Source organism: Channa argus, chromosome 1 (assembly GCF_033026475.1).
Source record: "Channa argus isolate prfri chromosome 1, Channa argus male v1.0, whole genome shotgun sequence".
Lineage (NCBI taxonomy): Eukaryota > Metazoa > Chordata > Actinopteri > Anabantiformes > Channidae > Channa > Channa argus.
The window spans coordinates 39,608,843-39,634,177 of NC_090197.1; the positions used below are offsets into that span (position 1 = coordinate 39,608,843).

At 41.2% G+C, this 25,335-nt stretch overlaps 1 protein-coding gene across 2 annotated transcripts; it reads right to left on the reverse strand.

Annotated features, from left to right (window-relative positions):
- Positions 1-105: 105 nt before the first annotated feature.
- mark1 (MAP/microtubule affinity-regulating kinase 1) lies at positions 106-25,335 on the reverse strand. 2 transcript variants are annotated; one of them, XM_067519673.1, is made up of 18 exons: positions 24,977-25,335; positions 22,287-22,487; positions 17,711-17,764; positions 9,547-9,595; positions 9,247-9,312; positions 8,931-9,001; positions 7,835-7,891; positions 7,448-7,684; positions 6,754-6,873; positions 5,915-6,014; positions 5,656-5,768; positions 5,359-5,566; positions 4,470-4,651; positions 4,240-4,331; positions 3,965-4,105; positions 3,586-3,837; positions 1,959-2,003; positions 106-1,831 (listed from the first exon to the last, which is right to left on the reverse strand). In XM_067519673.1, exons 1-18 carry the CDS (start codon positions 25,025-25,027, stop codon positions 1,486-1,488), a joined length of 2,385 nt encoding a protein of 794 aa, XP_067375774.1. In that variant the 5' UTR covers positions 25,028-25,335; the 3' UTR covers positions 106-1,485. The 2 variants fall into 2 exon arrangements, with proteins under 2 accessions (XP_067375774.1, XP_067375775.1); XM_067519674.1 differs by having other exon boundaries at positions 5,413-5,566; positions 24,977-25,334.

The following is a 25,335-nucleotide window of genomic DNA, read 5'->3' on the forward strand; positions in this document are numbered from 1 at the left end:
ACAACACTATTTGCACTTCATCCTTTCATTGTTTGAGGTCATCTTAAAAAAAGGTACAGTAGCTGTGTAATAACAATAAAGCCATGAGAAATTAAATGAAATAAATACAAACAAATAAAATCCTTTTTATTTTCTCCAACAAAGTGCACGCCTCAATTCTACAAAGCAGCACATTACAATGTAATGGAATAAATACAATAAAATCTGCTGAATTAAAAAAAAATAAAAAACACAAGCAAGGAGATACACAAGTACCTGCACAATCACACTGGTGGCAGGAATAAATCAGACTCTTCAGATAGGCTCCATGAGTCAAAATACAAAAAAAAAAAAAAGATAAAAAAAAAAACTTATTTCATGGTGACAGACTTTCCATGGATCTGCAGTCTTTCAAACAAAGAAATCCATCCTTTCTGAAGTAAACCAATTTAAACCCTGTTGTATTTGTAATTAAAGACTACCAAACTAACATGAAAGAAATACAGCTGCATACTCTCATGTTCATACACATCACCCCAGAAAACTTGTGCAATTGCAGCAGGATCTCCAAATCACCTACCTTACTGCTGAGAAAATAAAGTGAACACATTTTCAGTTTTAACTGAAGTCACTACTCAAGTCTATGTGGTGCAACTTGGTGTTTTTTTTTTGTTTGTTTTTTTAATGTAGGCAAATAAAATGTTACATAAAAGGCCAGGGAACACATCCCTTAGTATTCCACAAAATAATTTAGTGCTCGTTAAATAAAATTAAAAACACTATTTTCTTATGGTGGCTCTTAAAGAAAAACCTCACAGACCAAAAGGATAATGCTCTAATAAACATCAATTATATTAGGAAATAACTCAAATTCAAAAAAAAAAAAAAAAAAAAAGACAATATTGACAATTAAATTCTGTACAGAACTCAAAATCAATATACAATACAGTACCTGCAGATGTTATGCATACAGTACAATTCTCTTTTTACATAGTTTTAGTATGGGCTCCAGCCTGATCTATATACTGACTTAACACAGGTGGAAAAGCAGCCATTTTAGCTTCAGTAATTTGAATGGTTTTTTAGCAAGAAGAGTAAATCTTGTAGTAGGTGTTTAGAAAAAAGAGATTGAAAACATTATTGCAGGATGGTCATCTTCAGTTGCATACTGCATATGTTACATGAACATGTCTTTTGACAAGGAGCAGCGGACTGATGAGCGAGACAGACAGAGGGACGGATGGAAGAAAAAAAAGGGGGGGGAGGGGGTTAGCTGTTTTTGCTATCTCTCCGTCACAGAGGGTAAACTTTGTGAAATCTTTATGATCCACTACCCTGTACAGTACATTCGTGGCCAGTAGTGCATGTTACCAGCCGATTCCACTCTGATTCTGCGTGGTGAGGACTATCAGTGCTGAATTTTGTCCTGTAAGTCAACACTTATCCAGTGATGAGATGAGACTGTAACCAGAGCTCACCAAAGACTAACTGAGATTCCATCTGCTGTCACAGTTTGAGCTCATTGGCAATTTTGCAGGCGATATTCTTAAAGGCGATGGACGTGCCCGATATCCTCTTGAAGCGTACTCCGTTGAGTGAAAGGCGGGGCAGCTTGCACACCTCCATTTCCCACTGGACCAGGTTGTCCTGGCGAGCGTCGCCATGCACACAGAACAGCAGGAAGCGTTCACGCTGCTCATAATCACAGCTGTTGGCATCGAGAACCTTTCGGATCTCCCTCATCATCTCAGCAGGCTCCATGGAGGAGGTGGTTTTCATGCTCCAGGTGAAGCGCAGCGAGCGGGGCTTAGAGTCCCTAGCACCATCCTCCTTAGTATCACCGGTCACATTCCTACAAAAACAGATCAAGAGGAAGACCGGAAAAGAGCAGGAGCAGAGAGAGGGAGAGATAAAGAAAAGTTGAAGGAGGCAAAGGTGGATTACAGGCTCTATGCTCTGCGATGTAGTCAAACTCTCACCTTGGTGTTTCTGTCCTGCCACTGGCCTCCCCCTCACTAGGCACCCTGAAATAAACCAGAAATACAATATTACTCCCACAAGCTGTTGTTAACATGTGGTCCCCCACCAATTACAAAAACGACCCCCATCATCACTGGACACAGAGAGGGGTGTCAGGCATCATGCCAGGAAAGAATCCACACTCTTGGGTATCAGGGTTCAGCACACAATGAGGTGACTGATTTTTTTGAGGCAAACACTGCTGTTGCTCTTTCACAATGGCCAAATGCATCCTACGGCTACTGTCCGCTACCTTTCCTTAATCCCCACTGATCTGTAAGGAGTAGACACATGTTTCCTAATCTTGAAGCAGCCATAGTTCGCCTAGTATTTGGCTTATGCTTAGCGTGAAAACGGGGGAGAGTAAGGAGAGGAAAGCCAGGAACTTAAGCAGATATCGTAGCTTAGATAATGCTGGTGAGCCGTTTGTAGTTGAGGAAGTGGGCATTGGGAAGGAAAACACGGCATAACAAGGGTGTCAGTAGGCAAGGATGTGGTGTATTGGGCAAGTACATAAAAAATTAGGAAAACATGGGCCAAGGTCGTGGGCACAGAGAGGTTTGTTTTTTGGACGGAAAGACAGGTGCAGCAAGCGTTGTGTTCTCCTACCTCCTGGTCGACCTGAAAGACAGAGCTCTATGCAGGGAGAAAAGGAGAGAAAGCTGTGAGCTTCTATGAGCTTGGCGAAAGTGAAAGTGACCTAAGGAGCTGACTGCTGAATGGATGATGAGCCTCGGTCATTTGCTTGTCATTGTGACATGACAGGGCAACAGTGTGGACTTATAATAAGCTCTAGGGACCGGGAATAGATGAAAGCATGTCTGTTTTAAAGGGGCAGCAAGACTGTGTCATTCTCTGTGTTCACCACTGGAAAACTTTACACAGAGTTCGTCTGAACACTCACATGACAGTAAACAATATGAGCTTATCTCAGTTGCTGGATGTGGATGAGAATGACAGCTGCTGAACGGAGAGCATAATACTCAAAGCAAGAGCCAAATTTATGCCAATATTTTAATTTGAATGAATACCTGCAAAACTATAACCATCAGCTGTACTTCATGTTCTGTAAAAAGTGTTAATGTGTATGTAATATATTAAAAATCCTTCGATGGTAAAGATATATAGACTCATTAAGAAGTGGGGGCATGTTAAGACAATGTGGATATGATGGTCACCATAAAATAATTTCTTCTAACAATAAAATGTAATTTATTTGGACTGGTAATTTATTTTTGAAAAGGTATAAATTGGCATTTGCAGTACTTGATTCAACTGAACTAGTACTTGATTCAACTGACATTCACTTTGATTAGTAATTAATATCACCATCTATCAAATGGTGCCTTCAGACAAATCTTTCAGTGACATAAAATGGCATTTGTTAGTTTGCCTACGTAGAAAAAGAATCCTTCTTCCTTCTGTCCCTTTTTAAATCTAAAAAATATGCTACTAGTCCTTAGTCCCACAAGCAGATATAGTACTAACTTTGTCTTTTTATTCCTGTGTTTTTTTTTTTTTTTAACAATGTGCAGGAAGTGTTAACTAAGACCTAGTGTCATTTGTGAAGTCACTGTCTTCACTGACCTGCGGACAAACTTGGAGGTGATCTTGCTGATGATCCCAGTGGAGGTGCCCCTGCGTTGTTGAGTGAGAGCCCCTGTATCATGGGACAGTGTAGGTGAGGCCGGGGGTCCGTTGTAGGTAGCACTGCGTCGTTCTCTGAGCTGAGCTCCGTGGAAGGTGCTGCGGCTGGTGGTACCGCGAGGGAACCTGTTTTTCTCTGGGGTGCTAATACTGTGTGCAGATGGAGAAGTGGAGGGACCTCGGGGAGAGGAGCTGCAACAGAGAGTGAATGCACATATTAGCATGCAGAGATTTTCACCACAAATGTATGTATATGTATAAATACTACATATACATACTATAATACTACTGCAGACAACAATGGCAGGGTCAAGCTCACCTGGCTTTAAGCTCTGTGTTGTCGTCAATGGGAGGCAGTGTGCTCTTCGAAGGATGCCCTGATGATGACATGGACTTGGTGTGACGAGGTCGTGTAGAACTAATTGCAGTTGATGGGGTGCTGCCTGACACTTCAGTTAAACTGCAGGTCAAGGGCAGAGAATATTAGCAAAGGAAGGCTTATGATATTTTACAAAAAGCTGCTTGTCTGTAAAATAAAGTTTGTTTGTGCTATAAAATGATATATGACTGTACAGTATATGCATTTGTATTTACCTGCTGTCTTTGCCGTTGGGAATAGCTGAGTAGCGGTCAGTAGAGGATCGTTCACACACGTATGTGTTCCTGCGAGTCATTGATCCGTTGGTCTGTTTTTGTGGAAACCGAAACATGTTTTTAGATTTCAAACTGAGCATAAGAGGCAGATGGTCATTTAAACGGTTGAGAAGTTTAGAAGAGAAGAGCGATACATCTAAACACACGTGTCCTCTACTTCCGCTCCTCACCCCCACAACACTTGTAGTTTTCTTCCTGTCCTGTGCCCCTAGAGGTGAAGCAGGAACATCTCCTTTTGAAGTGCTGAGCTCCAGTCGGCGCGCTCCATCCCACTCTTCCCTGTGGTCACTTTCCACGCTCAGGGCTTGGCCACGCTTCGTATACGATACCGCCGGGGGCACAGATGGACCCACTAGCAGAGACACACATATGGGAAAATATTTACATACTTTCCACCAAGCACAATCATTCTTTCTATAGCTCTACTGTCAGGCATTTTTAGGTGAAGAAGTTCAGACAAGGACAATGTTTTTGTTACAATAGCATCAAGCAAAGCCAGGATTGACACATCATCAAGTCTGTCAAATACTGTACTCTGCAACAGCATTGTGATTCAAATGTGTGATAGCTACAGAAGCCAAGGTGAGCATGTACAAGGCAAAGTTATTCCCTCCTCATGCTTTGAGGTGAATTTCCTGAGGGAGCTGCAGGAAAGCAGCAAGCCAGAAGATGGCGCCAGACACAAAGGCCCCACACAACATAGGAGGAAGCTGCTAAACCAGTACAGTGGCCTTGGTCACTGATTTTAACATTAAAATAAAGCCCCATTGAAACCCCAGCAACGGTAAACACTCTGATTAAATCTACAAGCACAAGTAAGAAAAGGTGCTTTGTTTATCTGTACCAGGAGGAAAACATTTGAAGCCTATTTAGATTTACTCGGTTGTATGAAATCCCCGATAAAGCTGTTAGTGCCTTACTGACAGGCACATCAGCAGGATTGACACTGGATAGGGATATATGATAACCTGCTAATCCTCAGTGACCAAAAGCAACGTCCCCCTACTCAACACACAGCCAGCAGCACGCTAAGGGCTGGGAAGGACGAGGTTACTTTACTTGGCTTCTCTACGACACCACCACCACCACCACCACCACCATCATCATCCCCACCATGATCACTGTAGCGACGTTGCTTCTGATTGGCCGAGATGCTGCGTGTGACCTTGGGATGGGCAGGAGAAATGCTCGAGCTGTTGTTGATGTCACTGGTGGGTCGCTGTCGCTGACTCAGGATGCTGTTAGTGAGGGGCTCACTACCCTCAAACTAAAACATAAAGACACAGGATGAGAAATCTAGTTGGTGCAGTAGCTGCTGTTGATAATGTTGAGATTATGTAAATCAAACAAACCGACCTCTGGAGCTTTTCTGCCCAGCAGCAGGTAGGTGGCCATGACATCATCGTACTTTTGCCCATGTAGAGACTCTGTGATCTCATCTTTAGGGAAACCCATCGTCACCATGAGGTCTGATGGTGGGTAGATGTTAACATAAACCACAGTTTAACTGTAGTTTTTATAGCAGTCTTATACAGTTATACAGTTTTTATACCGTAGAGAGGAGACAGTCTACATACACACAATGTGTGCGAGAGACAAAGAGAGTAATACACACCTATTCTGACTGAATCACTGAAGTCTGCCTCAGGTTCTATGTAAGGTTTTAGCTCCTCCTCGTCGTGACCCACATTCATCCAGTGGTCTTTCATGATTTGCTAATAAAGTTAAAAAAAAGAAGAAAAAAAAAGATTAAATATCCAGTACAATCGGTGCAACCACTATTTCAAGGATTAATCTTTAAATGGAATTTCATCATAACACAAGACTGTTAACTACACAACACTACAGTTAAGTGAAAGGAAATTGACACAACTGAGAAAAGAGAAGAGAAATTAACGACTTTGTCCAGTACAATCTTTTGAATAATAAGTTCAGCTGAGGCCGTACAACAGCGTGATCAGTTATTATCGGTGGAGCTTCAGCTTGGGTCGGACTGCAGGGGCGGTATTGACTCGGGACAGTGTGAGCATAAAGTGAACTGACAGCTACAAATGTATTGTTTGCAAATTAGAAATGAACTCAAACCACCCCCAAAAACATTTATGTGGGTGAAGTGTGTGTAAGGAGTTTGTAAAAATAATGATATTTTATTTATTAGAACAATTCAAAAAATTCTATTTAGTTCTTAAGCTTTCATCAAAAAATCATTAACTGAGAATTAAGACCACTTTTTCATTTAAGATGAATGTTTCCAAAACTCTATGTGACAGGCTATAAATTGAAGTGTTCTGCTGGTTTATAATTAACAACAGCAGCAATTATGTGCTTTAAGATGACGCACAAAATTGAGCAATGAATTATTAAGACTGTCTTTCTGAATGCGTCCTGCTTGCCTTTTTAAAATAAAGAGCAAATAAAAGCACAGATGAAATGCTAAGTAAACACTAGTAATACCTCCAGACTGCCTCGTTTGACAGGATTGAGCACGAGTAGTTTCTTAAGCAGGTTTTCACAGTCTGTGGACATGTAGAAAGGAATACGGTACTTTCCCCGCAGGACCCTCTCCCTCAGTTCCTACACACCAAGCCACCAACAGAGATGAACCAAAACAAGGAAATCAGCAAAACAAGATTACTTTTGCATTTTTATGTTTACGTGGCCATTTGAAGGACATGTACCAAGCTGTAAACATAATATTATGACTGTATAAAGAACATATTAGAAAACTGTTGCCTATTCATTTATCTTGCAATGTTAGCATTCAATGATAGTCATGTTGCAGGCGAGCTGTCGAATCAAAAGATCAATGGCTTTCGCCTTGGCAGTCATAAGATCAGTGGAACAAGATGAGCACATTGATTTGACATTGATTTGACACCGGATGCCCTTTGTGCCACAACCTTCCACTTTTTGTCTGGGCTTGGGCCTGGCACCAAGGTGACCCTTGGTGGCTGGGTGGGCCCACATCTGGTGGGAAAATGCCCCAAAGAGATTTGTGTAAAGTCAGTTTCTACCACTGCACATATGTCCATTTGCTGTGCAAAGCTGTGTTTTACTGAAGATGGTCATACAAAGCACACGTGAATAAAGCTGATTAAAAAAGGTGTGTATCTGCCAGTGCCAGATGAGAATGAGAACGAGTGCCCACCTTTAAGTTCTGTCCATCGAAGGGCAGTGATCCGCTGACCAGTGTGTAGAGGATGACCCCGAGGCTCCACACATCCACTTCTGGCCCATCGTACTTCTTTCCCTGGAAGAGTTCTGGGGCAGCGTATGGTGGGGAGCCACAGAAAGTGTCTAGCTTGCTGCCCAAAGTGAACTCGTTGCTGAAGCCAAAGTCTGCTATCTTGATGTTCATGTCTGCATCCAACAACAGGTTCTCCGCCTGAGGTGGTAAGAGACAGGGCAGATCACCATGTAGACTGTCAAGTTATCTGCACTGACAGAACTCAATTAATTATAAAGTATAGAGATTTTCTGAAGATAGACTTTATTATGGATACTATTCTGGAGCAATAAGAGGTTCGATCTGCACCTTAAGGTCCCTGTGCACTATCCTCCTCTGGTGACAATACTGCACTGCAGACACAATCTAAAATATAAACACATCATGTTATAAGGACATGACAGACACAAAAAATATTAAAAGGTAAAAACTATTAACATAGCACCTTTAAAAGCAAGAACAAGTTCTTTACATTGTGACAGGAAATAAAGAGACTGGATGTATAACATTTATATAATGTTATAAATAAGTAAAGAAATGCAAATCTTCTTTTTAATTTAATAAGGATCCACAGTCACGGTGTTGGGGTTATAACACTACTAGAATTCATGTAAAAACTAAAGTAGTTAACTAGTTAGCTTTCATATTAGCGAGGCATCACATTTGAATTATGTCTAAAAACTACTTCTAAAAATTTGTTTTGCATCATTAAAACACCTTTAATGTGAGTGATGTCCTCACTATCGTTAATGATTGATCGTTAAAGTAGACAGTTTTCTGTTTCCACAAGAAGAACGTAAAAGAAAATGTAACATCTGAGTTTTTGAATGGCGCTGCATCTCATGCAAATGAATAGTCAGCAGTTGCTATGGCAGTTGAGATATTATACAAAAACATGCCAAAATAGCTCCAGTATCAGTCCAAAAGAAAACACGTGCCACCCACCTGCCTGTAGCAGGCAAACAAATGGACACTTTTAAACTCCTGACTGTTGAGTTTTCTCTACTGTGACAAATCACACACTAACCACAATTTGTCACATCCAAGTCCTCTGAGCTGTCTAAGACTTAGACGCATTTTGCAGGGATTATGCTTACACTTGATTAAATAAAATGGAAAAAGACAAAGTTTGCTCATTTTTGGGGACATTTAAACATAAAAGAGGCTAATAAATTCACTGTACTGAGGATGTTGTATTGCACCTGGAGCACCACTAGGTGTCAGAGCAGCATCTATAAAAGGAAGTTGCTCTCAACCCCCATTCTCTCAGACCAAGCTATCTGTGCTCCATCTCTCCTCTGCAGTCAGTGACGAAGCTTAATCATGGTGCATGCAGTCTTCCCTCTGAAAACAAAAAAAAATGAACAGCGACAGAGGTGTGAGTGCTGTGATAGCAGTGACTTACCTGTCTGAATTTGGCCCTGGCTTCCTTCTCCTTCATTCTGCCATGAGCCACTAAATAGTCAAATACCTCTCCTGCAAGGTAAATTGTACAATAATTTTCATCCTTTTATATTATCTTTATCTCCATTAAGTATTATGTACTGACTATGAGGTAAGGATCCACTAAAAGGCATTTGACATTTTACAATTTGAGACAATGAATAGCTGGAGGTAGAGTAAACTGACATGACCTCATGCACACACATTACTGACAGTGTTTTTGTATGGATGTCTGAAACAACACACATTAACTGTGCATGGATTAATGCTTTACTCACCTCCACTGGCGTACTCCATCACCAAATAAAGTGTCTTTTCTGTCTCAATCACCTCAAATAATTTCACTGAGATAGAGATTGGGAAGAAAGGGAGGCAAGCATGGAATAAATTAGCTAATTACAGTAGAAAAGTAGATAAGAATTAGCCAAAATGAAGCAACAGAAACTCAAGAATTTAGTTCAAAGTTATCTATGATTGTTTAAAAAGTTATGGAAAGGTAGCTTGGTTCTAGTTGGTTTAATCCCTAATACTAATCCCACAAAATTAGTTGTAATGCGTTCCAATTAATTTAAACTTGCCTATGTTGGGATGATTCAGTATCTTCATTATTCGGACTTCCCTGAAGAGCTGTCGAGACACAGAGCAGACACAGTGAGACGCATCCACAAACATGCTGAATGACATCGCAAGTAGTGACCCCTAAGTGTCCACTATGTCTCTGCTAGGAAAGCAAAGTTAGAAAATGTTATTAAGCACTGATTAGAGAGCTAAATGAAGGAAACTGAGCCTCAGTAAACTCCAAAGTGTGTATACATCTGTAACTGGATTACACTCTGCAGGAGCATGAGAAGACCTAATGATCTTTGGACTATTGTACTGTGTAAAACAATATGACCCGTGCAGTGACAATGTTGCACTAAACCCTGCCCCACACCGATAAAGAGAAGAATTTCAACTTCACTGACACGCTCCAGACTAGTCAGCTGGACAGTTGGCCATCCAAACATCGAGTCAGCCAGTCAGCAGCATCGCACATAACCAGCCACTGCAGAGTAGCAGGACACAGGCTTACAGCCAGTTAGGCATCTGCCATCTAATATAATCATCTTGGCATAAAAATTGCAAAAAGATCAGCAAAAAATCATATTAAATGCCTTATTCCTGCAGTTCTAGAAAACAAAAACAGCGGAATTCGAGCTACAAGATGTACATTTTAAGAATCCCTCTGCTTTTATCTAGTTTTGGAAGAAAACATTAGAAAGTTAAAAATATAATAAAACAAAAAAAAAAAAACAGTGTATTTTCTATGAGCACCCTAGTACTGTATAACAGCTGAGAGCAGAGTGAGTCAAAAAGAGCATTCAGAGTTCTAATCATTTGGAACTGTTTCCTCAGTCTAAGGATGACTGTATATGTCACATGAGCTCCACCAGCCGCTTAGAGGTGCTGTTGATTCATTTACATTCTGCCAATTCCCAGTCGTGCACGGCTGAGGCTGTGTTTGAGTATTACATTTCAACACTCACTTGACTGGGATTTAGCTTCTATTGCACACAGATTTTTCCATTTGCAGTCCAATTTGATGAAGCAAAAAAGGTAATGAGTTGTGCTCCTGTCTATTCTAAAACAAGAAAACTGATTTTTAAAAACATCATTATTTCTATTACAAACCCAATAAAATACAAAAAAAAAAAAAACATGGAATAACATAGTACACAAAAAGTGTCAAACAAAGAAAAATGTTATGTTTTGTATTTTAGAAGTAGCCACATTTATCTAAATTAAAGTTTAGTGTGCCGTTGGTAATATGAGATGCTTAGTCACCTGCAAGGGTTTCCAATTGAAAGCAACAAATAACAGCACCTCAGATTAAGGCCCACATCACCGCTTACCAGACATCAACTAGTAGACACATTTGATCATTACCTGACCTTAAGGGTCGAGCTGCTCCAATGAAACCACCAGCGAGGGCAACGAGTAAGGGACCAGCTTTATACAAGACACACAAACCACTGAAAACTTTGTTCTAATGGATCCAAATTTCTGGTTTCAACTACCCCGGTGCAAAGGAAGTGAACACATGGTATCTAAATGTGTGGTTCCCTCTGTGAAGCATGGAGGAGGAGGCGTGTCCGTACTCTGCTTGAGACATTGTTGTCAAATTATACAGAATTCAATACACACTTAACCAGTGTAGCTACCATGACATTCTGCAGTGACACATCATCCCATCTGGTTTGAGCTCAGTAGGACCATCTTTTGTTTTTAACAGCACAGTGACCCAAAAATACCTCCAGGCTTTGCGAGGCTTATCTGATCAAGAAGGAGAGTGATGAAGTGCTGGATCAGATGAGCTGGCCTCTAAATTCACCTGACCTAAACCCAACTGAGGTAGTGCGAGTTCTCAGCAAATGCAGGAACTCCTTTGAGCCTTTTGGAAAAGGATTTCAGATGACTTCATGATGTTGGCTGAGAGAACACCAAGAGTGTGCAAATCAAAAGGTGGCTACGTCAAAGACACTCCGTGCTTTGCTTTGGAACAACTTTTTCCCAATTACCTAATGGTTTTTCTATGTTTGGGATGTAAAAAGTACCAAAATGAAATGTGAAGGCATGCCCAAACTATGGACAGATACAGGACAAGAAGTGCTGGGATAGTCTGTTTTTAAATCATTATACCACACAATGCCATTGCGAACGGGCCCAACTCTTTGCGACCTCTCAGCTACAGTCTAGTTTATCAACATGAATGTACTCTCTGTCACTCTCAAACTTTCTTCTTTTCTTTGTGTCTACTTGCTTGTCTGCCTCTCTTTTTGCTTTCTTTGTGACGCCTCTAAACTCAATAGACCCAGCACACATGCAGCATACAGAGTTGGTGCAAAGAGTTATAGATTTATTTCCAAAAAACCCTCATAAAATGACACATAAGAAAAGCAATGATGATTTTACCCACTAAGTATCTGCTACATAGATTATACAACTATGCCATACAGCTTAATTATTGTAAAAAAAAAAAAAAAATTGTTGCAACAAGTGACATCTTCGTTCAGTGTTGTTTTAACAATCTTGCTGCTGAAACACTCAGAGCACCACATCTCCAGTAAACCACAGCGTTGCCCTTACACATGGCTATTTACTATTGCTTTAAAAATGTCTGAACTAATACACTTGCCACTGAGAGCCACAGATGACGAAGTAAACGGTTTAAGAGAGAGTACGAGACATTGTTCTATTTCTTTGTATTTAAAATCAGTCGAAAAAACAAACAAAAAACATCTATATATGTAAATTAAATCCAATATTCTATGTACTGTACAACCCCAACCCCCAAAAAGTTGGGATGATGATGACGTATGCATGCACATTTAAGAGTTTGTTAAAAGGCCGTGTTTTAGTGTACAAAAAGCTTCAGTTTCTCAGTGGCTCAGAATAGTGAGCTTCTCCTGTGTGGCAAAGCTGCTCCATATTCATCAGCTCTGATGCTGGCCTGAGAGGTTCCCCCATGGTAACAAAGTCAATTAGAGTGGAAACAGTCTGACACAATAACCAGAAGATGCCCTGCAGTATGCAAAAATATACACATAGGGCACAGCTTTGCATGCACATCTATACACACAATGCTTTAGCATGTGATGCATCGGCCACGACAGAATTTCTTTATCATTTTGAATGAGTGATGGACTGAAGAGTCAGTGTTTTATCTTAGTATCTTATCTCATTCTTTGTCTCTCGTTTGCGTCATTGCCCTAAAGCCCCTCACATGGGAAGCACCCGTGCAGCCACTTGGAAACAAAAAATTAGATCAAATCTGAGACAGTCAGTGGAAAACAACAACAACAAACAACACAGTGCCTGTCAATACAAGCTCAATAGAGATGTAGCCACTATGGAAGCTGACAGGAAATAATGAGCTTGTAATGTCAGATCCACAATAGTTTTAATATCAATAATATCTATAGGCACAAAGGGAAAGGTATGGCAGCATAAAGCACATTTACAGGTGGTTTTGGAAAAAAGGTGAGAAAGTACTGAATATTTTAGCAAATATTCCTTTGGGATGACATGACCTTTTTAATTAATCAAAACAGTTGAAAGCGTGTTTAAATAAAATTACTACAAGATAGCATCAAAAAAAATAAAATAAAGTGCAACACACATAAAAACACAGACACACACACACACACACGTTTCCAATGCGCCCGAATTTGTGTAGTTTGTGCCAGTGACCTACTTCCAGCCACCTAGGGGCACCCAGACTCCCAAAGTAGCCTTAATTACAACAGAGTCCCCATGCAGAAAGAACAGGACTGCAGATATCACACTGGGAACACTTATAGGAACTGGCCGGACTATTTTAGTCACAGCAGCACAGCTGCTCATTCAACATGGAGATTATTGATAGGATGAGTAGAATGGAGGCCTGAAGCTCACATCCCTTTAACAAGTGTGTATGTGTGGTTTCATATACACAAATAGTGCTTCAAAGCCACATACGGTATCAGTAAATAACTTATGCTTGCTGCTTGACAAGGAAAGACGAGACAAAAAAAACAGGCAGACAGGCGGACAAAAGGATCAAAAGTGTCATTGACATTCAGACACACAGCCTGGGCCCGTCTTTGACTCCTGAGGGGCCCAAAATAACCCCTATGAGAAAGACTATTCCTGCTTCTGCAAAGATGGGCACTTGTTATTCATTACCCACACCAACACACAAATTACCATCAGACTTCACTTTAACTAAAAACCCAGTTTAACTCACAATCAAAGCCATGGCAGTACTGAAAACAAATGATTTAATCCATGAACATGAAAACCACAAATATCTTAGCAGCCGCAGTATTTGAGTTGTATTGTGATTCACGTCGTGCTGTCTGTCTAATCACATTCCACTCATCTGAACAAGACTAAAGCTCCTCTAGCTCACGGGTGTGACAGTATTTCATTGGCTAATGAAGAGTGGCAGGCGCAAGACAGACACAAACAACAACCATTTAGGGAGTATGAACCCTTAGTGTTTTTTCCACTTTTGCAACTGGCAGAAAATACACAAACAGAGCCAGGGCATGTTTTTTAAATGCTTCCTGGCCGCCAAAAAACAGAAAACACTGCCCTTTCAAACTTAGATATAAGATAGCAAGACTGAAGTTCAGCGTTGTGGCTCAGCCACAGTGAGAAAAGAGATTTTAGATTTTGGAGATGCCGCCAATGTTTCTGTCGCTTCATTTACTCTCTCTCCCATCTCTGCAGCCTGCTTTGCGTGACAAACCAAATGGTTCCACCTTTTTCAAATGTGAATGTGTCTTGCATTTTAACAGCATGTGCATTCACATAACCTTTATTATCCCATTGATTTTGGACATTTTTTGAAGCACTGAAATGAAACGGCTCTTAATTACAGATTAGAAAGAGACAGAGCAACGGGATGGTCGGATGAAAGCTGTTTGCTCAGTGAAAGCAGGGATTAATGGTAAGGCCTATTTTAGGCCTAAAATGCCTAAAAACCATGACAACGTCAACATCCCTGACCACAGATGACATGTGATGCATTTCCTGTGGTGGATCTAATGGGGTGCTTTAGAAGCTAGGATGACCTCATTTCCTGTTACAATGAAACCACCAGAAAGTCACACCAGGCAATACTCCATACAGTAAAAGGCAAAGAGCAGAACTTCATTTCTAACCTTATGATTTACTATAGAGTGATCGTTGTACCATGCAATGCAAACCCCATTAATCCTACTAAGAGCGTGTTTACGTGTATATACTGTATGACTAAATTAATGGCTGCACACAAGAATGCATGTGTGAGAAATGTTGCCACAACTGTGACTGAAGCGCTCAAAACGCCCTGACAGCTACAGCCAAACCAAAGGCTCTCCTGTGTATGGCTCTGTGTGTCATGCAGGATGTGTGTGTGTTTGTCTTTGTATAGGATCTGCCAGTGCTCTGGCTGCGCCTACAGTGCCAGATGGTGTGCCCACAGCCTGGCTCCTCTGAGAGCATAGAAAGAGAGATCAGTGGCATTTTGACGGACTAACATGAAAGAGCCACCGTTAACAGTGAGTGGAGGAGTGATGTGGCCAGACCAGATCCCCCAAACATTGCTCACCCACCCTGACAACAAATAGGGTCACAGTTGTGACAACACATGGTTAAATCCCTCCAAAGGTTTACCCTCACAAAGAAATGATCAATCGCCTCTAAAGCAGAACATGAAAGTTCGATTTCAGATACACCAGAGAATCCTTCAACCTCTGCTCTTCATGCATGTAAAAGGCCAGAGTCACTGAATCAATAATTATACCCATCTGTTGTTTATAGCTGCTTCTAGAAACAGCCAGCTCAGCAATGTGTATGCAATTTTTAACCATAAAATGTAAACTATAAACTACTGTATATTCTGTTCAAGAAGCTGTGTTGATGAGATACCATTACTACTTTGTCACGGATGTTAGACAGGAAAAAGAAAGAAAAGAAAGAAAATTCTGAATTTCCAGAACTGAATTTGTTTGTGGCTCTTTTTACATTTTCCACCCATTTACAGTTAAATTTTCTAGCCGTTTCCAAGCATGAGGATCACAATAGCAACAGAAAGAGCAAAGCAGCCCAGACACCCTTAGGGACTGTAGTGAAATTCAGTGTAGATAACTTAAATATGAAAAATGCCTCCAACAAAACAAGCATCCAAAGCAAAAAGGCTGAAATGACTGATGCCTGAACAACTGATGTTTGAAGCACTCTAGACGAAAGTTGTAGATAGAAGGAAGTAGCATTTGTTCATAACTTTAAGTTTGCTTAAGTGAGAATTGTTGGGTGGTAAAATTATCCTGTGCACCCACAACAAGTGTTTTTTTTCTTCTAGCTATTCAATCTGAAAAATAATTCCTCTAACTGTTTAACCAGCAGCACTCAAACATCAGCAATGAGAACGACTGATGGATTGATTGTGGTGTGGTATAGAATTTAATTGTTCCCCAGATATTATTTGGCCAGTCCATTGTCACAAGGGTAACCAAGCAAAAACTGTATTTTTTTGTTAGATGTTCTGGTTAATGCATCGATAGCAGAGCTTTCACAAAGCTAGAATAGGACACTGACTCAATGAGACAATCGATTCAATCTGGAGACGACTGCTGCATTACAAGACAAGCTTCTGCATTGCAGATGGCCGTTGTGTATACTATTACAGCAATCTATAGTACAGAGCAGAGGACGTTAAAATATACATACAGGCTCCATGCACCGAAGCACCTTTAAGGTTGAATGCAGATACAGTACACAAACACAATAGATACACAGACAAATGCATGTGCACACAATGCTTTTACACCAATAACAGCTTGTCCCAATAAAAGCTGTAAGACAGCTACATACTGACCCTCAGGTCTACTGCAGCTGACATCTGAAAAGCCCCTTTAATAATTGATCAGAGAGATCCTGATTGGTCTGTAGTCTCAGATGATACGTCTGCAAAGGTACGTTCATCACCAGGCAGCGGACAACCCAAGCCCATGGGGTGTGTAACCACTCATGACCTAGACAAGAACCAAATCAAGTGCCACACACAGGCCTCTAAACGTTCATTACTCCACTATGTGTGTGGCGATTAGAAACCACACAATAAGCTCTTTCACAAAAGAGCTTGCACAATGAAATTTATCTCAGTCAGATTAGATGAGTATGGAACTGAGAGCTTCAAATTCACACATCGTCTTTGCACTGATTAGCTGAAAAACTGCAGTCAGATCCCATTAAGGCCCAAGTCAATTACAGATGTGCTTTGCTCGTGGAGAATAATGCTGGGAACACAATCATTTTAGAAATGCCTTAAAAAAAATGCTCGTTTTACAGTGTCAAGAGTTGGATTTCAGTCAAAAACTAAATTTGTCTCACATCAGGTGTTTACAATTAAACTCCGATTAGCACAGCATTCATTTCCTCCCCTCACTGAGTTCCCTCCTCTCATCCTCATTCAGGTCAATGTGTGGCAGACATTTTGGGAAGCTAATTGTTGTTATTATTTTGTCATTAAGATGCTTGCAGCAACAATATATTCTCACCCTGATGGGTTACAGTGAGACAGATGCCATCAAGGCATCAACTGCCATTTACGTAGGTGTTCTTGTAATGGTCCATTATTATAATGAATCACCACAGCAGTTGCTTAGTGTCGTGTTCATCCTTTACAAAACAATAACATTAAAAGAGCAGCAGTGGTGAGACATACTACAATAATGTCATGACCATGAAAACTATTTCTGCCAGCCATTATTTTTACATTCATAGTAGAATATGTTGTTTTCCTTCCAGGTTTTTTAATCTGTATTTGTAGACTGTATGTGTATGGATGTGTGTTTAATTGACAGAAAGAGCTGGATTTGGACTCAGTAATCAGGAAACGACCCCAAACTCCTCTGTTCTAATTGGTTACGACTGGTAGACGGGGTAAGTGACCAACAGACAGGCAGGAGTATTTTTAGCTGCTTCCAACCACAAGCCAACACAGACCCAAGAGTTTGTATTGTGTGTGTGTGTGTGTGTGTGTGTGTGTGTGTGTGTGTGTGTGTTTGTGGTCTCTCCTGACTACATCTGATTACATTATGTAAAATAGCACATCCTGAGTTCAAAGAGCAAAGAAAAAGACCGGCAAGAACTCAAGAATGACTCATGGAAAAGCCATCAGCATTATAACTAAGACATGTTACTATGTGGTCATAAAAAACAAACCACACTGACCTTCTGTAGACTGGTCGGATTCAGCTGGGTTTTGTCAATAATCTTCACCGCCACCTAGATACAGAAAAAAGACAAGGAGACAGAGAAAGTTGAGAGAATGAAATGTAAACAAATAAAAGAAATGTAGATAAATAAAAGATGAGCAAAGTCTTTAGGTTGTACAAAAAGAGGATGTCTTGGAATGAACAATCCGCATATACAACTCTGCAAGACGGTAATCTACTGTTGGCTCGGCAGATCTTGTTGGGCAGCAGTCTGATCAATCTAGCTTACTAATCACCCCAAAGTGCCCGCTGAAACAGACCTGCAATCCTCACTTTCTCAAAGCTCAGCAGCTTCACAAAGACACCGGCTGAGCCATATTGCAGCCTCACCATTAAGCCAAAACAATATGCTGAAAGTGATTGACAGAGCAGTTTTACAATATAATAATAATTGTTGCTGCACTGTTGCTGCACAAAATGATAAGAATAAATACACAGTTTTATTATGCAAGCTAAAAAATGGATGAGTTCTGGAGTTGTATGGTTCAAATGGGATTTTAGACTCTCCAAACCATTTCACAGTAATTCACATTTTTTATGTGTTTATAAATATTATTATTCTCTACTGTGCTAACAGTATAGCACTTCATTTGATTTGTGATCGTCAAATGCAAAAAAAAACAAGACAGATTAAAAGTTTGTTTTTTAGTAATAAAATTTCACTGTGTTTTAAGCATTGTAGTGTACAGAATACTGCAAGCATACAGAATAGTATGAGTGAAGAGCTACTCATTTAATTTGAGCCTGTCATAGACAGATGCCTCAAAAGAAGAAACAAACACCCATGCTGGGGTACTGCAGAGTACAGACTCTTATATATTTAGCTTGTTTTGTATACGTCATCTTGACTGTAAACAGTTTAAATGTTCCACACAGACTGAAATCCTGACCCCTGACCTCCTTTTAACAGGTAGAAATGAGAGAAGGTCTCCAGTAAAATCAATTAAATGTATAATCGGAGCATTGCTGAGTCTGGCCTTATGAGAGCTTAATAATCATGCTTCAGTGGATGCAGACTCTGGCTGCAACCCAAACAGCCTGTTAAGGGGAAAACCACAAAGCAAACAGAATCATGGCAGAGGGAGAATGTAGGTTATTCATATCAAGCAGGGTTTCCCTGATAAACTACAAGTTGCTGGGACATTTAATTTCATCCACCTCAGAAGTTGTACTACATGACGACACCAATGTCGTGGCTGTAAAAGAGGCAGCGTCAAGTAGGGAGACGAGAACAGAGTGAAAGACTGCAGAGAGGCTCACTGTGTGCAGACACACACTGTAGGCAGGTGGTGTCTATTTGTAGCCCGTCCTAGGTGGGCAGGTGTACAGACCGCGACCTTTCTTCTGTCCTCCTGTCATGGACATAACTCATAAGCATGTACAGTATGCCGTGTGTGTTGGGCCACATGTGTAACTCTATTGTTCCAACTTCTGCAATTCCCCATGCATGAGTCAAACATGTTCATTATGCTACTGTACCAGCATTTCCATTTTTGTTCTCATATTGAGAGATTGGATGAATGTGTGGATGGCATCGCCATATGTGAGTGTGTGTTTGTGTTCTGTCTCTAATGGATCTGAAGGTGAATAATTTAGTTCTATAGTGAACGGCAACATGGATCACTTAATTATTCAGTGCATTTGTAACACACAGGCCATATGCTCCTCATCGTATGCAGGTGTTGCAGTCATACATGAATATAAAACACCTACATGTGAATATTCAGACATGGAGGCATAGGCAGTCATAGTGTCATCTATATGCTAAAGTGCTTTACATGATCTGAGCTACATTTATTTCCCTCTTCAAAATAAAAATATTAATGAGTAAAAATAAAATGTACACAAATAAAAAAATCCTTTTACTATCAAAATTACGTCACAGCAGACTGTATATAACAAATCAACTGATGCACATAAACTACCTCTACATACATACATTACAGTACACATATCAGGGGGTAATAATTGATTCATCTTTTAAAGTAATTTTTTCAAGCAAAATACCCAACATTCACTTCAACTGTGACAGTCTAATGACAATAATTTGTTTTTGAGGTGTGCGTAAACAAATTAGGCAATTCAGTCATTCTAAGTCTGAGAAAATTCTTGCATTGCTCACAGTGAAACTGACATTTTACAGAGCAAACAATTTATTTAATTGGTAGAATTATCTCTATAGTAATAGTATAGTAATAATAGTTTCTAATTCTTTTACAGTCATATTATGACAAACAGCACATATGTGGAATAACACAATATTTTAAAATAATGACATGGTCATTTCATAATGCAGTGCCACTGAAAAATCTTATATATTAATTTATAAGTTAACAAAATATAAGACGAACAACCCAAATTCAAAAAAAGTTAGGACGATATGTAAAACACAAATAAAAACAGAATGCAAATCTCATCAACCAAATTTCTATTTACAATAGAACGTTAACATATTACTTACTTAGTTGAAACTAAGACATTTGATGGAAAATATTAGCTCATTTTAAATTTGATGGAAGCAACACATCTCAAAAAAAGTTGAGCCTCAAAAGGCTGGAAAATTAATTGCCACAAATCAAAAACAAATAGAGGAGCTGTTAACAACTAATTAGGTTAATTGGCAACAGGTCGGTAACAACTGTGTATAAGAGGAGCATTTCAGAGAGGCAGGGCCAGAATCGGGAGGAATATCTGTGTGCAAGGGAAAAGACAGAAGGTCAAAACTGGATGCACGTGACCTTCAGGTCCTCAGGAAGCACTGCATTAAAATCAGGCATGAGTCTCTACTGGACATCACTGCATGGCCTGATTAACACTTTCAGAAATCACTGTCTGTGAACACAGTTCACTGTGCAATCCACAAATGTGAGTTGAAGCTGCATCATGCAAAGAAGAAGCCACACGTGAACACCCAGAAACCAGATCCAGAAACACCCCCGTGTTCTCTGGGTCAAAGATAATTGAAAAAGGTCTGAGGCAAAATGGAAAACCGTGGAGAAGAGTCCGGGTCCTGAACTAACCTGCCTGCAGTCCAGACCTTCCACCAATAGAAAACATTTGGCACATCGTAAAATGAAAAATCTGGCAACAAAAGCACAGAACTGTTGGGCAGCTAGAATCCTGCATCAGACAAGAATGGGCCAACATTCCTCTTCCAAACTCCAGCAACTGGTCTCTTCACTTCCCAGACGTTTACAGACAGTTCTTAAAAGATGAGGGGATGCTACACAATGAGAAACATCACACTGTTCCAACTTTAAGAGGTGTTGCTGCCATCACATTTAAAATGAGCTCATATTTTACCATGAAATGGTAAAATGTCTTAGTTTCAACATCTGATATGTTGTTCATTTTCTATTGTGAATCAAATATGGGCTGATGGGATTCGCAAATCATTGCATTCTGTTTTTATTTCCATTTTACACATCTTCCCAACTCATTTTAAATTGGGGTTGTACAATTTTACTGTATCAGTGCCCCTCCCTGCAGGTCACTGGGGCATATGGTAGAAGCTATTGTTTCTTTGAGAGTGCAGCTAAGTATGTGTGTGTGTATCCTGTAGTGACCCTCTTCAGCTGACAGAGGACACACTGGTGCCTACGGGGGACTAGTGTGCTCTCTCAGTTCCCTGTCACTCCAAAGAGCTCCTTTTGATGCTTTCGCACTAAAACACAACTTTTATTTGTTTTTGCACAAATCTTTGCTGGTTGCTCACTTACTATATCTCAAGCTAGGATAGCATTAGTTTTATGGGGTTATGCTCTTTCCACCTGTTCTGTTTCTCTCTCTCTCTTACGCTGATCTATGTCTCTGCATTGTGATGAGCCAGCAAAGGCACTCAGGCACACAAAGCACGCCTGACCTTCTCAGCAAACAGTGGGTAGCATACCCCAGGATGTCTGTTTAACATTTGCATTAAAGGACACCGAACAGATCAAACTGTTACCTTGGAGAATATTTATGCCCCCAATACTTTGATATGAGCAGGTACAAAATGAATCTCAGAGGATTAAAGGATGCAAAGGCTAAGACACAGTCATGAGAGGCCGTCTGCAGTGCATCAGGGCTGACAGTAAGTGTTGTGGGTCCTGCTGAGTGAAAGACAGTGAGCAGATCCCAGGTTATTGTTTTCTACTAAGGGAAACAGGAGCTTTAATTACCAACACACCAAAGCAGGACGTCTATCACTCTGACAGGTCAGCAGTATATGAGTGTGTGTGTTGTAGAGATATAAAGAGAGAGCCTGACCTCACCTATCTGAGGGAGCTAAAATAGTCCAGTACTATACTGCCATGACAGGAGATCGTTCATTCTTCTGACAGTAAAAACAGGCCAAAAACCAGTTAATTCATGGGATTTTTGACTTTTCAGACTCACGGATAATTAGGAAAATTGCAACCCTGATTGTTTACAGTAAATACAGTAAAATATAAGGGTGGCGCAGGAAAGGATTAGGATGAAGGATGAAGGACTGAATCGAGACAAAACATTAGTAACTAAATGATTTAAAAAGCATGAATAACTTGTCTCACCTCTCGTCCAGTAAGGACATGTCGTGCCAACTTCACCTTGGCAAAATTCCCCTTCCCAATGGTCTTGAGGAGGCGGTAATTGCCAATATGGGGATGCTCCTCCGTGGACGTGAAAGAGTTGCGACATCGCGGCAGGCTGTGGCGACTTGCAGACTTAGTCGGAGGAAGTGGGGGTTCAGCAAAGCCATCCACTGACGAGTGCTGCAGGAATGCCACATGAGTAGAGATCAGCAACATCCTCTTTACCTGCCTGGAAGTTATATACCTAAAATTTAAATTTAGACTCCTAAACATCAAGTCCTTGATCCTCTCTAGCTTTTTGGCACACTGTGTAATTTCATTAGGACCCTTCCCCTTACCACACCAGTTGCCCACATAAGAGCAATGCAGCAGAGTGCTGCAGTGGGGGTGGGGGGGGGGTCAAAGCTATTGACTGTGCAAACAGAGATGTGCCAATTAACTAAGCTTCACATCCAAGATCAAGATCCACAATGTTGTAAATGTGCTTGTGTGAGTCTGACCAAATATAACTACATATACCTGCAGGTACACACAGGAGTACCCTACAAGCAAACGTATGATAAAGTGCCTTCCGCTCCCTCTGTGACACCTTAACCTATTCATTTGCCTCAAGATCAGATTTAATAATAAAAGAATGTGAACGCCATTCACCTTGTATCTTTAAAAACGCCTACAAAATGTGCAGGGCAATGTCAGGAATTATACAAGTCCACAGAGACGCGTCCCTCTGATATGGCATATAAAGGTGAATTAAGAACAACTTGGTATAAGCACAACACTGGCACAGGCTATGTACAGTCTCTGCTGGTCTGTTTTGTCTTCTCTGCAACAGCTGTTGATGTCAGTCCAGGTCAGAAAGCTCATGATCCTCTGCTCCTGAGTGCCACACCCATTTAGAGAATAAAGCCTTGGTCTGGTTACCCGGGCTCCCCTGCTCCCATTTCACAAGGGAAACATTACACCCTGCAGGGTGCGCATCACCTCAGCTAGCCTACATCCTGACAGAGAGACAGCTATACTGCAGGATTCACTATGTTTGTTTGTGAGCGAGAGAGATCAGCTTCGCCAGTACTGAATGGCTTGGCTCCAACTTCTCTAATTTAACTGAGCAGCAACTGGACAGGCAGGTGATTTTGGACCAGTGCTCGATTATTACTGCACAGTGTTTTCTTGCACTCATCCATCCTTTAACTTGCAAGCACTGATGTCATTCCTCAGGGAGACCAGACATTAAAAAAAATAATAATAAAACACCTGCACAGACACACACGTGTGAAAACAAGAAAGCCAGGAGAGGTTTTCCTATTTTGCTGCACTAAAAGCCACTTGTCTCACTGAGTAATAAGCTGTTATGCAATGCAGTTCAGCTCCTAGTGGACCCTGGGGCTGTGTGCTGTAGTCAAACAGAGGCAGGCTGGGCTGGATGGCTTCTGCTAATGCTGCTGAGACAGTGCTTTAATAGTTGTCTAGTATGTCTGTGAGACCTAAAGCAGCATTAGACTGTTAGACAGTTATATTCGCTGTCCCCTAAGCTGGGGCATTACTCAGCAATGATCTGAGAGTTTAGATCATGAAGTTCACATTAAGGTCTGTTAAGTTAAACAATTTGGCTGGAAAGGAAAGACATTTCCTGTCTTGTATTTTATTTTACCCGAAGATGAAAAGTCCAGATACATGTACCGCAACACTTAAAGGACTATTTTTAAATCTAGGAACAATATAAAAAAGAAAATTAATAAATACTGCTCCAAGCATTTTTCCACTGCTTACAACACATTGTTATACAATATTAGTCCGTTCCTCGTCTTGTTTCCAGGAAAATCAGATGAACCTAGATGTGTCAGAGCTTGTCAGCAAACATACGGCAGTGCTCATTTGGACTGATCTCAAAAGAAATATTTGTATTATTCGGCTGTATTGTGTGAGCGCGCACGCGCGAGTAGCGGGTGGTGGGAAGCATTCCTTCACACGGCGGATGAGAATCCTCCGGCGGTTTAAACCATTGATGTTGCCTTGTTAATAAATACGTCTGCATGCCGCTTCAGCTCATCAGAGTCGTGGCAGTAGAATGGTGAATAACAACACTCCCTCCTCCCTCCATCAGCACGGAGCGTGCTCCTACAACAAGGCCCAATAGGTGATGGGTGTCACATTGCGATGCTACCGAGCGTTGCCGCTGAAAAGTAGGGCAACATCACCCCACCCCCCCACCCCTACCCACACCCACACCCACCCCCTAAACATTGACGCTGTGGGCTGACAAATGCCCTCAGTTGCACCGGTGGAGCAACACTATTTCCTACAGGCCCCATAAGTAGCGTTTTCATTCTCAGCGGCATCATTCAAGCTTTGGATGAACCATTCGAACCATCCCACTGACGCAGTGCGTTGTTCGGGTCTGGCCGTATTGTGTGCTGAAACTGGGACAGACAAACTGCATCTTCGTTCTAGGTTACCCATGCTTTTCCTCTCGTCCAGAGTAAAAGAAGAGAAAAAGCCAGGGCGCTCATTTGTCAAATCACAATGCAACATTTTACCGCCCCCCCCCCCACATTAAGCGCTGTCATAACCCTGCACAGACCAGTGCGCAAAATATCCACATCCCCGGTCCTAATTATCCCGCTCCCACGTCCGGTATCGCACCGGTGTCTCTGGGTAACAGCACTTACATTCTCGGTGTCACGTTCGTTCACCGTGGGCAATGGCGTTCTGGTCGACATCTTGTGAGCTTCGCAGGCCGCTCCGCGATGCAGCGGGCTCGGCAGAGCAGAGCAGACACGGCGCGGTCCTTCGGGCAGAGCGGTGCCTCCGTCCCTCTCTACATCCCCTGTAAACACCGCAAACGGCGGCCTTTTACCGCAGCATATCGCACACAGGGCCCAGCCGACAACGCCAGATTTTCTCGGCTTTGTGCACTTCCCTTGTCGTAGGCTAGTAGCGGCCAGAAACGGAGGACAGAGAGACTGAAAGAGAGGGAGAGGAAGAGAGAGGGGGGCAGGCCAGGAAGATGCGTCGGTAGCGGATGGAT

Bases quoted from the DNA above. Each gene is read 5' to 3' on its own strand.
- mark1 (XM_067519673.1), bottom strand. From the start codon at position 25,027: ATGTCGACCAGAACGCCATTGCCCACGGTGAACGAACGTGACACCGAG. The intron at 9,313-9,546 runs GCAAGTTTAAAT...TCTCTATCTCAG, and splicing joins ACTGAATCATCCCAACATAG to TGAAATTATTTGAGGTGATT. The intron at 3,838-3,964 runs GTGAGCTTGACC...TCTCTGTTGCAG, and splicing joins AACACAGAGCTTAAAGCCAG to CTCCTCTCCCCGAGGTCCCT.